Consider the following 18,281-nt stretch of genomic DNA (forward strand, 5'->3'; position numbering starts at 1 on the left):
AATAATGGAGGAGTGGAACAAAGCACAGTTCTAAGAAAAGATGCACTAGAATTATTCTTTGGGGAATACAAATGATTACTAAAACTGACAGGTCAGGAGACTGGATCGGGTCTCTTTCAGGATTTCTCTGCTTATTACAGCATACACTATCTTGCGGTTACCTATCTGCTGCCACCCCAGACACTGAGATGTATGAACTGTAAGTCAGTGTCTGGCAGGTATCACTAGAGAATTACACCTGTACATATGACGATGTGTTTCCTGGAATTACAGCTATCTGCATGGCGCTGAGAATACTAAGTGCCCATAGGAATGTTGGTTAACCGGGGAAATCTTACTCTGGAGCCAAAGTATTGTTACATATTTAATAAGCTTTTCATATGTCTCCAACTATAGTCCTGTCATTTTCCACTTAACGTCCATTTGTGTAATCACATTTAAAGGGGTTGTACGGTGGGTAAAACTTTTTTTGCAAAAGGCTCAAATTAGGTTTTAAAAATAAAAAATAAAAGAAGCAATACTGGGATCCCTGTTCCTTCCTACTCCTGTTTCGATGCTTCCCAGGTCTGTGCGGGTCTCTCCTTCCTGGTCCATCTCAACAAACAGGAAAGGATTGAGACAGCGAGGAGATTGCTGACTTGAATATTATTTCTTTTTTTTTTTTAAACCTAATTTTTTTTAATAAATAATAAGAAATTACCACTTTAAAGTAGAACTCATCCCAAAGTATTAGGTGTAATATGTAGTCTCAGCTGCAGAACTATTGCCAATGTACTTTCTTATGTTGGCCTTGCCAGCCAATGAAAAGAACCAGAAGGGTTAACCCTATAGAAAGGCCATTGTGCTAGTGTAAGCCGTGACTGTATCCAGGTGACCAGGGATATGTGACACGACTCTCCTTCCCCCAATAGCTGATTGCTGGGGATTAGAGAAGCCAAACTCACTGCAATTCCAATTACAATGAAATAATCAAATTGACTAATTTAATAAGCAGACATCATTTCACTCAGTGATTAAGTGTAATATTATTATTCCTGTTGTTCTATGATCATATTAAGAGTCGTTCCGTCTTTGAGGCTGCGTTTTCTCGGCATCTTCTAACTAATTCCATACACTTAGCCCAGCTCCTCTTCTCTCTAGAGCTCTGTTTTCAGCTCCTGGGGTATCGTGGGTATCTTAAGTGCAGTCCTTTCGCTATTATTAATTATGTATGTGTTTTCTATATATTGAACTACATAGTTATAGCCCATTTTCGGGATGAGAGTGAGATATGATAGTGTGTGCATTCTATAGGGTGCCATTTAGTAGATTGTATTCTGTCCTCAGTGGATGATGAGACTGCTGTTCTTCTCCCCTAAAAGTGAATGATGGTGAGCTCGATAAACCAACCATTCTAAAGAAAATAAACTGCTAAAAGGTTGAGTTACTTTATTCTGAAATTGCCCCTGTCTAAAGTCCAAATGGTCTCTACAAAAAAAGAGCTAGCTTAAATACTGCCTGTGGCAAATCCAACACGTTTACAAGAGGATCTGAGGCAGAAGTCCTATGCTGACACTCAAATTTCGACTGCGCATGTGTGCGGTTTCATGTACCGCTGTTCTGCCAGAGGATTAGGCCCATTCACGTGTTGGGCTAATCCACCAACCTCCATGTAGAATCCACGGTAAATGGAGTTATAGAAATCAAATTCACCTGCATTGGTGATGGATTGTCATTGGATTCTATGTGGATATTGGAGTGGAATCTGCCATGAAATCTACAATGTGTGAAAGAACCCCAACTGGCACTACAGATGACAATTCCAGCCGCAGAACCCTGTATAAATCCCGCCACTTAATCCTTAAAATCCTTAAGGCTCCATGCACATGACTGGGTGCAGTCCATGTGCCGTCCGCATTTGCGGACCCATTATTTTCAATGGGTCCATGGTCCACTTTTTGCGGACATAGTCTATCTTTTAGTGGAACGGGCATAAGGATGCGAGAAGCACAATAATGATCCATGTGCTTTCTACATACGTATGTCCGTTCCACAAGAAGATAGACTATGTCCGCAAAGTGTCTGTTCCGCCAAAATATAGAACATGTCCTATACTTGTCCACTAAAATGCGGACTGCATTGAAGTCAATGGTTCTGTAAAAAATGTGGATGGAATATGGACCGCATCCGTCTTTTTTTTCCGGATCCGTAGTTTATGGACTGCAACATGGGCGATCTATTAATGTATAAGGGCTCATTCAGACGGCCGTATGCTGTCCGCAAAAATACTGAATGCTATCCGTTTTTTTGCGGATACGCAAAAAAACGGATACGCAAAAAACGGATAGCATTCAGTTATTTTGTGGACCTGTAGACTTCAATGGGGCCATGTCCAGATTTTCACGGACAAGTATAGGACATGTTTTATATGTTTTGCGGAACTGTAGAATAGAAAAGGGCCCCATAGAAGTGAATGGGTCAGCATCTAATCCGCAAAAAAACGGATCCGCATTTTTGCGGATAGCATACGGCCGTCTGAATGAGCCCTAAGGGTTATACATGAACTTAGTCCAAAATAAAAAATAAGAAATCCAAATCACTAGATATGGAGGAGACATCATTTTATTATTCTTAGCTATCCTGATGGGTAAGTGGACAATTCAGCTCCATCAGTATGTTATGATGTCATATAGGTATAGCTGTACAGGTACTATCCTTCTGAAACACCTTGTTCATACTGTAATGATGCCATGTATAACCTATATACACATGGATCATTTTGCAGAGCCATTCGCAACTGTTAATACGACAGTAAATGACACATCTGGAAAAAGTCACACACAGGACTGTCCTGCTTCCCATGATGACTTCTGTTTCCATGGCAAATGCAGATACTTCCCGGATCTGGACGAATACGGCTGTGTGTAAGTACTGCAAATTACTAGTATATGATTAGATTTGATGATGATGATTATTATTATTATTATTATTATAATTAATGGGCCTAGAAAATGAGCAACATTGAAAGATCATTTTCCAATAAAAAAAAACAGAAAAAAAAAAAAAAGATATGAGTAAATCGTCATGACTAAGCAACGTAAATCCTACAAAAGCAGGGTGAAGCAGTTGTAATGCCCGAGATTGTCACCCAGCAGTCTAAGGAAAGGACATATGGTAACTACAGTCAATAGAAGTTTTAACCTGACGAGGCCTTTCCCAAAGTCTCTGATGAACTTGGCAGTACAGGAGGAAGACTTCTTAGTGATTACCGTATATAAATGACTAGAGTAGCTTTCCGTTAATATCCAATCATGAATTTCATATCTGGTGATATCACATGATCTGTATCTACTTTGTCATCTCGATTTATTTAATAGTACGATTTTTTATATTTAGAGTAACTAACCTTTTCTACAACTTTGTTTAAAACGACTAAATGCCCTACTACAGGCATGCTCAACCTGCGGCCCTCCAGCTGTTGTAAAACTACAACTCCCACAATGCCCTGCTGTAGGCTGTTCAGGCATGCTGGGAGTTGTAGTTTTGCAACAGCTGGAGGGCCGCAGGTTGAGCATGCCTGCCCTACTATAACATTTCGTAATATACTTTATATTTTTTTTTACTGTTTTAGGGACCAAATAGGTACCTGAAGTCCTGGATGTTTATAACGCTTTAGAATCCATACACTGTGGGTCTGATATATAATTATTACAAAAAATGATAACAGGGAATTTAGGTGCACAAGGTGCAGAAAACCTTAACACTTTATTTAGGGATTCTTTATTATGTGGCCAATAGGTGGCACTGTTGGCCTAACAATCAAAATACTGTACTGTACCTCGCTATAGCATTTGAAATAGCTCTTTCAGTAAAGCAAAAACATATTTTTTTTTCATATGAATCCGGTATGAAAAAATGTGGACATGTATCTTATTATTACTTTTATTATTCTTACTATTGTTACAGTGATCTCTCGTTATTGTGTAAAAAAAAAACAACTAAAATGTGCAGTAGGTATTTGTGCATGTATTTCTAAGTCTGTGCCCTGTATTCCAGTTGTACTGCAGGATATTTTGGAGAGCGATGTCAGACTTATGACCTGAAGTGGTGGGAGAAGCACAGTGCACAGCTGAAGATTCGCAACATCACAATTAGTGTTTCATTGGTGGTCCTCCTCCTCGTACTGGGACTTGGGGGTTTTGCAGTGTACTATTACAGGTGACCACATTTTATATTCCTTCTAGCCATGATTTCTGTCACAAGTGTTTGACATTAGATACACAATTCTGATTCAGCCATCAATGTGTTCTCCTCACTGAACCCGCATAGCACACAGACCCATTAAAGTAAATTGGTGCAATACACACAGCAGCTTTTCTGCAGTATGCAACATTTCTGTTTGTTTTCCATCCGAGACTATGGTTGTGGAAAAACATGATGCATCTGGATACCATAGAGATGTCTACATAATGAATGCGGCCTAAGGCTGAGTTCACGGAACGGGCGGCTCATTATAGAAATGCCTATTATTGCGGACAAGAATAGGACATGCGCTATATTTTTTGCGGAGCCGAGGAGCGAGACAACATTGAAATGAACGGGTCCGCACGCGTTTTGCAAAATTGTGGAATGGATGAGGACCCATTCATACGGTTGTGTGAATGAGCCCTGATTGTGAGCCAAAACCAGGTTCTGGTCAAAAACACACAAGGTCAAATCTTTCCATTATACCTTATCTCTGAGTAGGCGTCACTACTGGTTTTGGCTCACAATAAGGGTCCATTCACACGTCCGTAGTGTATTGCAAATTGCGGATCCGCAATACACCCAGCCGACACCCCCATAGAACTGCCTATTCTTGTCCGTAAATTGCGGTCAAGAATGGAACATGTTCTATTCTTTCCCGGAGCCAAGGACCAGAAGATCAGGGGCTGCGCTCCGGAAATGCGGTTGCGGACAGCACACTATGTGCTGTCTGCATCTCTTCCGGCCCCATAGAGAATGAATGGGTCTGGATTTTTTCCGCAACGTTGCAAAACGGATCTGGACCTATTCTACGGACGTGTGAATGGACCCTTACTGATGGAAATAACTGACCATATAACTGAAGTGTGAACTCAGCCTTAGGGCTCATGCACATGACTGTATGTATTTTGCGGTCCACAAAAAACCACAGATCCAGATGTGCATGTGCATTCTGTATTTTGCGGAACGGAACAGCTGGCCCCTAATAGAACAGTACTATCCTTGTCCGTAATGCAGACAATGATAGGACATGTTCTATTTTTTTGCGGAACAGACATATGGAATGCACACGGAGTGACTTCCATTTATTTATTTTTTTGCTGACCCATTGAAATGAATGGTTCCGCATACAGCCCGTAAAAAAAAGGAACGGACACGGAAAGAAAATACTTTCGTGTGCATGAGCCCTTTGCATGAGGCTGTTATTGTAAAGGAAACCTGTCACTAGAACATATCCCTGAAAGCTGCCCTGCAAAGCTAAACTAGCTGCAAAGTCCACGCTAAGTGTGCCAAATGCCATGTTCTATATGCTGGTATGGCATGCCTGCCCTCAGTGAACCCTTTGTTAAATCCATTGAAATACTGTGCAGTTGTGCCATTCACCAGCATTAAAATACCTTGTGACTCTAGCCTCTGCTTAACTGAATAATACGTAAAGCCATTGAAGACTCCATAACAATAATACCTAATTTACCGTGTACATGCTTATACTAGTTAAAGGGGTTCTCAGGACTTTTTAGAAAACCCATCCTTTCTTCTGCCATGTTGATGAAAGATAGTTTGGTTAATACTTACCCTTCCGTCGTGCCACAGATGCCGCTATTTCCGCTGCACTGACATAGACTGTGCGCTCTTCAGCTCAGGTCCTGCACTTCTCTTGCTGTTCGGCTGAATTTACTATTATGCAACTGTACGGGAAGAGAAGGGCACACATCTGTTCAGGACCCGAGCAGAAGAGCCAGTATCCTGTGTGAGTGCAACAGAAACGGCAGCATGGGATGGGTTTTGTAAAAAGCCTGAAGAACCCCTCTAAGTAACCCCATTTTTAAATACTCTATAAAGGAATTCTTCCTACAGAGGAGTCTCCAATTCAGGAACCTCGTCTATTAGCAAGAGCACTTCTATCTCTCTTTCTCTCTCTGGAGGACATGGTATATTTAGAAATGAAATGCACTGTCCATTGAATTTAATGGTAAATGTCTATTTCCCCTGTGGTGGCGCTGCATTGAAACTGAACACTTGCTGTTGGATATCACAGAGATGATCATTGGGGGTTCCATATGGGAGGTGTTGTATTATCCAAAAATGGACAATCCCTATGGGTTTATTCACAAACTGAATTCATGTCAGAAATCCCTATGGTTTATGAATCATATCGAATGCCATTAATAATCATGGACTATATGGTTTTATATAAAAGCAAATTTAGAATTGCAATCTTGGTCTTTTCCTCAAAGAGATGTGAACTCTGAAGTCTACAAGAATGAGCAGCTGATATTGAAAGAAGATGGAAACTGATTCCTACTGAGAACTGGCATGTTTTGATTGAATTTCAGCAATATAGCATCTTAATAATCCTTCACTTCCTCCATCTGTTCCTGATTTGGCCATCACGCTGGAGTTATCTTAGCTATCTTGGATGACTATATTTGCTGCTGATCGCTTTTACTGAACCCTGAAAACATGACATCTCTATCAGCTGGGAAGACATATGTTATATAGACGCCCACTGTGTCCACGGTATCGGTATACCGATCCTGGCTGACATGTGGGTTCCTTCAATGACATAACCAATATAACGGTGCTAGAAAACACGTGAATCAGACTTTATGACTTATATAAGGTAACTAAGTACATGTGTGGCCAATGCTGCCGATTTAGTGAAGAAAGATGTTGCTTTCATATGAAGGGTACGGCCAGGCATTCAGTTTTTTTTTATGCAGTTATTAAAGCCAAAATCAGTTGTGGATCATAAAAGGAGCAAACCTATTAAAAGCAGATAATACTTCTCTTCTTTATTAAATCCACTCCTGCTTTTGGCTTGAAATCTACATAAATCTGAACATGTGGTCGTACCTCCAGGGTGAGACCATACGGTGTAGCTTAACACATGCAGACAAATCCCACCCACCCGGGGTGGTGAATAGTTGCCCAATTGTACAGATAAATTGCACAGCCTTTTGACACTGTAGATAGGTACGGTTTGGCCCTTTGCGCCACCACTCCATGAAATCTCAACCGCAAAAGCTGCTTGTATGGTATCTGGGATGAACACTGTACAAAAGTTGTAAAGTTGTAATTGGAGATGAGTGAAGTTTTGAAAAATTTGATTTGACAACTTCGCCAAAGTTCGACAAGCAATTTAATTTGTTACAAGTTAATTGGTCACAAATCGCTATAAATCCGATATACCCAGGCCAATGTGAATCTTGGTGCACTGCACACTTACGTACACAGCGATAAATTAGACCTCCCTGTAATACTGATGCACACGTAACTCCACAGCTAGCAGCACAGATGAGCTATGAATCTTGGTGCACTGCACACTTATGTACTCGGCGATCAATTAGACCTGCCTGTAATACTGACGGCACAGTAACTCTACAGCATCCAACAGAATGGATTAGCTATGGCTCTTGGTGCACTGCACACTTATGTACATTGTGATAATTTGTAGCAGAGTCTGTAGTTTAACAGTCTCCTACCCTCTCCTTCCACTGTCCCTGCACTCTCCCTCTCCAATATTGTCCTACACTCTCTGTTAACAGTTTGCAGCAACACTGTCCCTAGTGCTTGAGGATCTTGTCGCGTCTCTCCCTATGCTCAGCTCACAGGAAAATGGTGGCAAACACGCAGGATCAGGGTTTTATAGGGCTCGGCTTGTCTGTGACATCACAGGGGGACGGCTACCTCCAGATTGACTGGCTGCAAAGTATTATGGGTGATCTGGTGATCTCACGTTCCTGGGCCTCACTCTTCTACACTTACTTTCACTTTCTAACACGTGCAGCTGCCATTTTAGGAAAACCGACTCATTACCACAAAGTGCAAGGAAATCCGGAGATGTTTAGAATCAGAATTTTCAGACCAAATTCCGTTTCGGATGCTTCACTTCTTTCAACACTAGTTGTAATAATTAAGTTAGAACTGGAGAAGTGATGATTAGTTGGTGCTGATGCCCTTTAAATTACTGTTGGAAATTGTTGGAAGAGCAGAAATGTGTTTTCCTTTTTATTGCATTGCCTATCTTTTTTTATATACATACAGTCTATCTATCTATCTATCTATCTATCTATCTATACTATCTATCTATCTATCTATCTATCTATCTATCTATATTATACTATCTATCTATCTATCTATCTATCTATCTATCATTATCTATCTATCTATCTATCTATCTATCTATCTATCTATCTATCTATCATTATCTATCTATCTATCTATCTATCTATCTATCTATCTATATTATACTATCTATCTATCTATCTATCTATCATTATCTATCTATCTATCTATCTATCTATCTATCTATCTGTACTATCTGTACTATCTATCTATCTATCTATCTATCTATCTATCTATCTATCTAATATCTATATATCTATCTATCTATCTATCTAATATCTATCTATCTATCTATCTATCTATCTATCTATCTATCTATTATCTAATATCTATCTATCTATCTATCATTATCTATCTATCTATCTATCTATCATTATCTATCTATCTATCTATCTATCTATCTATCTATCTATCTACCTACCTATATTATACTATCTATCTATCTATCTATCTATCTATCTATCTATCTATCTATCTATCTATCTAATATCTATCTATCTATCATTATCTATCTATCTATCTATCTATCTATCTATCTATCTATCTATCTATCTATCTATCTATCATGTGTTTGCAAATATAGAAATTATTTTTGTAACTAAGAACTGAGCATGCTTAAAGTGGTTCTTTTCTTTGGACAATCCTGATCACAGCAGGCTGAGCTTGTTAGCAAGTGTTCAGTTATCCTGTAGCACTTCCTCAGGTAAATTAAAGTATTATACATTTCCCAGGAAAATGAATGGACTGCTCATGTAAAGCCACATCCTCCCACAGCAAGAGATATTCTTTAGAGCTGGGTACTCTACCTGAGCAAAATGCAATGGGTCCAATGTTAAAGGGCTTGTCTGTCTTGAAAAAAAGGGGGAAATTTAGACCTTTAAGATATTAAGCAATATATTTTACAATATACTTACCAGGCTGATTACCTCTATTGCCCTTTCCTTGAGAGCCCCATGACGTAGAAGCCAATTGACAGTAAATACCTGGATCAGTTACCCATCTCCAGAAATCCTATTTCTTGTATTATCATTTAGTAAAGAAGAAGTCATCAGGCCTCTTTACATTAAAGTGGTTGATCTACCATAACAGCTTATCACCTCTCCACCGGATAGGTTAAATAACTGATTTCTGGGGGGTCCAATGCCTGGGTCCAGCACCAATCAAGAGATTGGGGGGTCCCTTAGTCCCCCAAGGAACTGGAGTAATGGTTGCTCATGCACAGTACATCTTCATCCAACTCTATAGAACCTCTAAAAAGAAGCTGCGTACAGCACTGCTATTTCTGGCAGATTCATAGGGATGAATGGAGGGGCAGCGTGCATATGTGACCATTGCACCATTCATTTGGGGGCTCTGGGACCCTGTTCTCATGATCAGTGGTGGGCCCAGTGGTCAGACCCCCAGCAATCAGATACTAAGCCTATAAAGAGGTGTTTAGATCTTATGGTGGAAAAGCCCTTTAATACATTTTAGTGTTCAAAAATGAGCTTTTATAGACCAGCATATTTCTTATTTCCTGTATATTGAAGGCTCCATTAATGTTGTGGTTTCCCACCATGTTTTACAAGCAGTTGGTTGTGCAGAACTGCATACAATGTGAGATTATTAGCAGTGAACTTTTCAAAAGCTTGCTTTACTAGTGTGATTTGCCCATCTATTTTTGCTTTTATTACAAGGCATCAACTTAAGCAAAGCAGAGACACTGACAGGCGGCACGTCGAGCAGCATTAGTAGCGGGTGGAAGTCAGCCTACGGTACAGTAACTCTTTATTAATAATAAGTCACAGGGAAGGATCAAAGGGCAGAAGGGATCCACTTGAGATTATCCATGAAATAATTCACATCTTCTATACATTAAGTAGCTGCCAGATTCATCCAGTGCTTTGCCCTGAACCTCAGTTCATCTTACTTCATTGTTATCCCTCAAAGTTCCCAGCTGCCTGGATATACTGCAGCTATGAGCCAGTGTTATTGTTAGCCCCGACACAGAACAGTTGGAGAGCAGAATCTAAATTAAGGAAATGACAAAGAGATGACATGGCATATCAGTGAAAGCCACCCGCAAATTGGTGGAAACCCTTGTTTTTCAAAGGCCTCCAGCTCTTTGTCCAATGGATAGATAGATAATACATAGATATTAGATAAATAGATAGATAGATATATGATACATAGATATATATTAGAAAGATAGATATGAGATAAATGATAAATATGAAATAAATAGAGATGGATAGATATGAGATATACCACAGTTGATTGGACATGGTATCTTTATGATTTTAATTAGTTTTTAACTTACACATATGTTCCCACATAAAGCAGTAATGACCTATTAGCTTGGAATGTACTTTTTTTTTTACAGTGTATAATGATTATTTACATGCACAGTTTATGATGTATGAATTATATTAGTATGCACTATTTTGATTGCTATTTTAATGTTATTAACAAATTTTCACTAATCGTGATTGAAAATTGTATATATATCTGGCTCTATGACTATTGTGTTGCTTGAAAAAAGCCCCAGTAAGAGGACTGAAACGTTGCATCGGTGTCACGCAGTGGCGTACATAGAGAAGTAGGGGCCCCATGGCAAAGATGAAACCAGACCCCCCACACAGGACAGAAGGGTTTTTGCCTAAATCCTTTTCAATGACCCTTGGGCCATTTTTCCACTGCCTCATTTGCTTAAAAGTTGTTCCTTTAGATTTAGAGGGTAGAGCCCTGACCAAGTCTTCAGAGGAGATAATCCCAACTAAGACTGGGCCCCCTCTTGCCCTGGGCCCCATAGCAGTCGCATAGTCTGTCGCTATGGTAGTTACGCCCCTGGACTAATACTAAAGATACACTCTCATGGCGGTTCTTTCAGGTCCAGAAAAGTTATACAACCTAGATTTGGGCAACTTGGCACCGGGAATAAGTAAGGTAAATCCTGGCATCCACTTTCAGAAAATACATCAGCAAAATCAGATATATTAGAGGCTAATGTTTTAGTGGTTAAAGCAGAAAAAGATGTATTCAGAAAACTGTCAATGCAATAATCACCCCAATCCAGAATCTGTCTAGCTTGCCAATCGATGGTTGTATTGTGCCTGCTTAACCACGGTAAGCCCAGAACCAACGGAGCAGGGACTCTCACCAACACGAAACACGAGATGAATTCCTAATGAAAGTCACCCACTCTTAATCGGATGTCATGCACCATCTGAGATAAACACTTTAGAGGTGCAGAATCAATAGCAAAAATGGAAATGTTTTTCTCTAATGCACTTGGAGACAACCCGTGCATACGGATGAACTGAGCATCAATCAGGTTTACCCCGGCCCCACTGTCGATAAACACCTCAATCCCCAGAGTCTTGGACTCTGGCGCCACCTCTGCAGTCAGGAGAAATCGGGTACTACCAGGCAAAGACAAATGCACATTTTCTGACTCTCCTCCCACCCCTCCAAGAGTCAGATAGGAATTAAACATCCCCTTTTTTTTTTTTTGAGGCTAAATGCATGGACATACATCGATTAAAATGTCCTTTCTGTACGCAGAAAAAACACACTCCCTTCCTACGACCAGAATGCTTAAAAGTGGATCCAGGAATAACCCCCTAACTGCATGGGTTCGTCCCCAGACATAAACCCAGGAGTATCTTCACCAGAAGTGTCAGAGGATGACGATACGTGTGATAGTACGTCCTGAGAGTGGGTGCCCCTAGATCTGTCTCTCAGGCGTCTATCAATGCGTACTGCAAGAGACATAGTGGCTTCCAGATACTCAGGATTCTCATGAAAGGCCAAAGCGTCCTTTAGCCTCTCTGATAATCCCTGACAAAACTGACTACTGAGAGCTGGATCGTTCCACTCAGTATCCGTAGCCCACCTCGTAAACTCAGAGCAATAGATCTCAGCAGAACCCTCTCCCTGATGAAGGCCACGTAGCCCGGTCTCGGCCAAGGAGGTCTGATCACGGTCATCATAGATGAGACCCAGAGCTTTGAAAAATTCATCCACCGCAGTCTCTCCGGTCGGCAGAGAAAAAGCCCATGACTGAGTGTCCCCTTAAAGCAACGAAATAACCATACCAACTCTCTGATTCTTATCCCCAGATGAGTGTGGACGTAGCCTAAAATACAATTTGCACGCCTCCCTAAACAAAATGAAAATTATCACTTCCCCCAGAGAATGTGTCCGGGAGGGCAACTTTAGGCTTGAGACAGGCCTGGTAACCACCACTACCACTAGGACCAGCAGCCTGTGGTCTCTGGATCTGCGAGACGGTCGGGCGGAGGTTAGCTACCTCCAAAGACCAGGGCCGGTTCTAGGTGAAATGGGGCCCTGGGGCAAAAAACATTAAGGGGCCCCCCCCACATGCACATTTCTCCAGTCCAACTGACTCCAAAAAGAACCAGGGCCGCAGGGCGGGCTAGTACACTGGCACGGGTGAGATGGTGCCTGGGATGGATCCAATCCAGTTTAATCAACCAACATACCAGACTGGGATGGATCCCGATCCAGTTTAATCAACCAACCTACCAGACTGGTAGGTTGGTTGATTAACCTGGATTGGGATCCATCCCAGGCACCATCTCACCCGTCCCAGTGCCAGTGTACTACTAGCCCGACCTGGTTCTGTTTGGACAGTTGGACTGGAGAAATGTGCATTTGGGGGATGCCAGTTACTGGTAGTACCAGTAACTGCCCCCCCCCCCCAAAATGCACATTTCTCCAGTCCAACTACTGACTCCAAACAGAACCAGGGCCGCAGGGCGGGCTAGTACACTGATGGACTAAGTGAGTGGGATTTGGGAAACTGGGAATGGATGGATCCGATCCAGTTTAATTATCAATAAGTTTAACCAACCAACCTACCAGACAGTAACTGGTCTGTAGACTGTACTTAGTTGGAAGTGGAACTTGGCTGGCTGCCTGTCTTCTGTGGCCGGCGGGCCGCGGGCCTTCCCTGGCGCTGGCAGAGTCAGACTGTGGGCAGTGGCTGGCTGCCAATGGCGCTTGCTCCTTTTTCAAGTTCTCTGCTCTGGGGGGCGGAGCCTGTGGCAACGTCAGCCAGACGCGAGACGTGCCTGCCTGTGCCGTGCATGCCGCTCCAGTCGTCTCGAATCTCTTAAAGAGAAAGGCAGCGCAGCACAGGTAGAGCGGCGGGGGGACCACTCCAGTCCAGACAGTTTAATTACATTACTCAGCGCCGCTGCGCCGCCACACTGTCCTGTCCGTCCCAGTCCCACACAGAAAAGAATTATAGAATAGTAGTTGCGGGCCGGCGCGGGGGGCCCCTAAGGAGTCGGGGGCCCGGGGGCAATTGCCCCCCTTGCCTCTATGGAAGCGCCGGCCCTGCCAAAGACAGCCCCTGCAGCTGTCAGGCCAGTACTGAAACAAGCAAAAATGACAGTTTTGGCGGTTTATAATGTCTGGCTTGTGTGTGGGAGGAAAACACCACACAGAGCATAGGAGGGAAAGGGGATACCGGAATAAGGCCTGGAAACTAGGGAAGGAAGATGGACACCTCCTAGAGAAAACCCTAACTCCAGTCCTGACAGACTACCAGTATGAACAGGTCCCAAAGGTAGGCAAGTTCATACACGGGATACCTAGAATCCTATTTAACCCTATAGGACCCTGGAACTAATGTCAGGACTGAGTCTACCTGTTCCTCAGGCCTAATTAACAGGGAAAGGCAACACACACACACACACACACACACATATATATATATATATATATATATATATACACTGCTCAAAAAATAAAGGGAACACTTAAACAACACAATGCAACTCCAAGTCAATCACACTTCTGTGAAATCAAACTTTCCACTTAGAAAGCAACACTTGGTTCCTCCTAATGCAAGACAATGCTAGACCTCATGTGGCTGGAGTGTGTCAGCAGTTCCTGCAAGACGAAGGCATTGATGCTATGGACTGGCCCGCCCGATCCCCAGACCTGAATCCAATTGAGCACATCTGGGACATCATGTCTCGCTCTATCCACCAACAGACTGTCCAGGAGTTGGCAGATGCTTTAGTCCAGGTCTGGGAGGGGATCCCTCAGGAGACCGTCCGCCACCTCATCAGGAGAATGCACAGGCGTTGTAGGGAGGTCATACAGGCACGTGGAGGCCACACACACTACTGAGCCTCATTTTGACTTGTTTTAAGGACATTACATCAAAGTTGGATCGGCCTTTAGTGTGTTTTTCCACTTTAATTTTGAGTGGGACTCCAAATCCAGACCTCCATGGGTTGAAAAATTTGATTTCCATTTTTTTATTTTTGTGTGATTTTGTTGTCAGCACATTCAACTATGTAAAGAACAAAGTATTTCAGAAGAATATTTAATTAACTCAGATCTAGGATGTGTTATTTTTGTGTTCCCTTTATTTTTTTGAGCAGTGTATATATACACTGCTCATGGAGTCTGTTTCTGACCGTTTGAGCAGACACATGCACATTTGTGGCCTGCTGGAGGTCATTTTGCAGGGCTCTGGCAGTGCTCCTCCTGTTCCTCCTTGCACAAAGGCGGAGGTAGCGGTCCTGCTGCTGGGTTGTTGCCCTCCTACGGCCTCCTCCACGTCTCCTGATGTACTGGCCTGTCCCCTGGTAGCGCCTCCATGCTCTGGACACTACGCTGACAGACACAGCAAACCTTCTTGCCACAGCTCGCATTGATGTGCCATCCTGGATAAGCTGCACTACCTGAGCCACTTGTGTGGGTTGTAGACTCCGTCTCATGCTACCACTAGAGTGAAAGCACCGCCAGCATTCAAAAGTGACCAAAACATCAGCCAGGAAGCATAGGAACTGAGAAGTGGTCTGTGGTCACCACCTGCAGAACCACTCCTTTATTGGGGGGGTCTTGCTAATTGCCTATAATTTCCACCTGTTGTCTATCCCATTTGCACAACAGCATGTGAAATTGATTGTCACTCAGTGTTGCTTCCTCAGTGGACAGTTTGATTTGTTAAATGACCACAATAGCCACACCTGGGGAAAGAAGGTGTGGTAAGCACCAGAAACAACATAGACGTCATTTGATCCAAAAGGAAAAAATGTCAGATCAAACCACGTGTCACAGATCTTCTGCTACCTGTTGCGGGAACGTCCATATGTCTCGGTACATCTGTGACAATAGGTGAATAAAGGACACATAATTTCTCCTATACAGTATGTGGAGGTGCTGTGGAATTACTTTTTTCTACCTACTTGAGTAAGTTTTGGTCTCACTTTTAGATAGATATAAGATAGATAGATATTAGATAGATGATAGATAGATAGATAGATAGATAGATAGATAGATATGAGATAGATGGAGATAGATAGATATAGATAGATGACGCAACTTTTTTAAACTTCTTTTTTACTTTTTTTAAGTCACCTTCGGTGACAATAACTGGCAATTGTTAGATTGCCAATTGTGTTCTTTGATGGCTATATAGCCATCATTGAACACTTAATTTGGAATATAACAATATAATGCTGCCACCTAGTGGCCTGTATTGGTATATTCCTGAAATAGACACCGAAGCCTGCTTGAGGCTTCGATGTATTTCAGCGATGTAACAGGTTCCCTGATCTCAGTCGGGGAACGCTGTTACCGGAGCGGAAGCGCTCGACTTCCGCTTCCGGACTGATCAGATGCCATGATCACATTTGATCACGGCATCTGAAGGGTAAAATGTATGCGATCAGCCTTATGGCTGATCGCATACATGTGTCGCAGGTCTCTGTTATTTAAAATAGCAGAAACCCTGCGGCTATGGCGCTCGCAGCACGAGTGAGCGGGTGCCATGTTTGGGGACCGGACTTCCACCGTACATAACCCTTAAGGGGTTAAAATGGGATGCTGTACTGGTTTTGTCTTTTTATGACTGCATACTTGTATCCCACCACGCTTGAAGGTCTGGTACTGTTTAAACATATTTGTGGATCCATCCACTTTTATAAAAAAGTGCAGGGTAATCTTAAAGGGTTTCCAGGCAGGTAATAAAAAAGGTCAGAAAGGGTTAAAAATAATGACGAAGCATTACTCACCTCCAGTGATCCCTCACCTCTGAAGTTCTGCCGATCCCCCCTGCTTTCCACTTCCTGTCCCAGCTTGACATGCTAAAAATGCCAGGAAAGGAGCACCTAGCCAATCACCGTAACTGTTTGAATGAGCTTTTCCTGACAGCTTTGGATGGCAGTGCCAAGGGAGCAGTGGAGGTGAGTAATGATGCTTTGTTGCTTTTTCTTTTTAAACTATGTGTCCGGAAAAAAACTCTTTAATCAACTATAGCTAGACAATCTGTCAGGTATCACTGGTAGCACATACAGAGTTTAATAATCCGGAAAACCCCTTTAATCAACTATAGCTAGACAATCTGTCAGGTATCACTGGTAACACATGCGGGGTCTGATAATGGGTAAATGTTTCACCACCTATTGGTATCTGGCCTCAGTTATTCAATGCAGTATCTCACAAAAACCGACATGTGATCCTCTTGTATTCATAATTACTATTTATTGATAGGTTTTAAAAATCCACACTCAATGAAGTGAAAACTGCTATTTTAGATAACACACATTCGACATAATGGCTCCCACTGCCTTTCCATAATTACTTCTATTCAAGTATATACTTCTACAATATATACTACAATATATACTTATTTTCAAGTGCATCTATCATTGTAAAAAACATCATGTCATAGTGACATGTCAGAAGTTTTAATCTGTGGGGGTCTGGGTGCAGGCTGCCATAGGCTTTCTATGAACCCCAACACTGCTCATTCCCCCCTTCGAGGCGAGCCAAAAAGAGCCAATCAGAGACAAAAAGGACATAGTCTCAGCACTGATCAAAACCTTGGACATACAGGCGCATTTTAATAAATTAGAATATCATAGAAAAGTAAATTTATTTCAGTAATTCAATTCAAGAAGTGAAACTCCTAAAATTACATACATTCATTACACACAGAATGATCTATTTCAAGTGTTAATTTCTTTTAGTGTTAATGTGTCACGGACGTACCGAGACATACGAACATCCTGGCGATAGTGAGTGGCAGGAGATCTTTGAGACTGGCAACACATGGTTTAATTTGACATGTTTACCTTGTGGATCAATAGGCGTCTGTGTTGTTTCTGGTACTGGCCACACCCTTAACCTCCAGGTGTTGCTGTTGTGGTCACAATGTTGTGCGGTTTATAGCATCAGTTGGACCTGTGGATAGCTGGTGTTTGGATCTTGGCTGAGTTCCTTGTGCTGCCATAGCTTCTTGGAAGTTAAATGTTACTTTTCCCTTTTGTACTTTATTTAGACTTTTCTGTGTGTTGCATTTCCTTGTTATTTTGTCTTAGGCCTCAGGGAGACTCCCATTCATCGTTCCTTTTGGAGGAACGGGTTGTCTCATTCCTGTCATTAGTAACAGGGCCCTTTAGGGTTAGATAGGACTTTAGGTATTCCTGTGTATGAACTCACCTACCTTTAGGGTCTGTTCATACTGGTAGTCATGGTTGATAAAAAAAATGGCTGCACAACTTTACACATACAAACAATAGAGCTGAGAACAGCGGATCATTCTAAATTAAAGTGGTATAATACCTGCTATAAATGGAAAAATGAAAGCTGTTAGCGAACATTTTTGATCAAACGTGTGTCGGGCCCATCTACCAGACGTCAAGGTGGCTTCTGCAGATGGGTACCTAACACTAACATTCCACCTCTCTTGGACTTACCTGAGCCTACATTTTCAGGGCAATGTAGGAACCAGCTACATTTGTACTCTGCTCAGAAGCCCTAGGCAGATGGGCGCTGCTCAGTCTAAAAGAGGTGCTACCCTCAATATATACTACAAGAAAATGTAGACTAGCACATTCATATACATAGTCACAAGTGCATATCCATCAAGCAAACATGGTTGATAAAAAAAAATGGCTGCA

At 42.0% G+C, this 18,281-nt stretch overlaps 1 protein-coding gene across 2 annotated transcripts in view; it reads left to right on the plus strand.

Moving 5' to 3' along the window:
• EGF (epidermal growth factor) overlaps positions 1-18,281 on the plus strand; it is a 193,645-nt gene that overhangs the window by 163,715 nt on the left and 11,649 nt on the right. For both annotated transcript variants that reach the window (XR_005776343.1, XM_040418371.1), the window contains exons 18-20: positions 2,765-2,903; positions 4,036-4,197; positions 10,029-10,106. Coding sequence is in view for 1 of the 2 variants with exons in the window: in XM_040418371.1 (XP_040274305.1) it covers positions 2,765-2,903; positions 4,036-4,197; positions 10,029-10,083 (356 nt within the window). In the remaining variant the exon portion in view is untranslated. The remainder of the gene's footprint in view (positions 1-2,764; positions 2,904-4,035; positions 4,198-10,028; positions 10,107-18,281) is intronic.

Source organism: Bufo bufo, chromosome 2 (assembly GCF_905171765.1).
Source record: "Bufo bufo chromosome 2, aBufBuf1.1, whole genome shotgun sequence".
Lineage (NCBI taxonomy): Eukaryota > Metazoa > Chordata > Amphibia > Anura > Bufonidae > Bufo > Bufo bufo.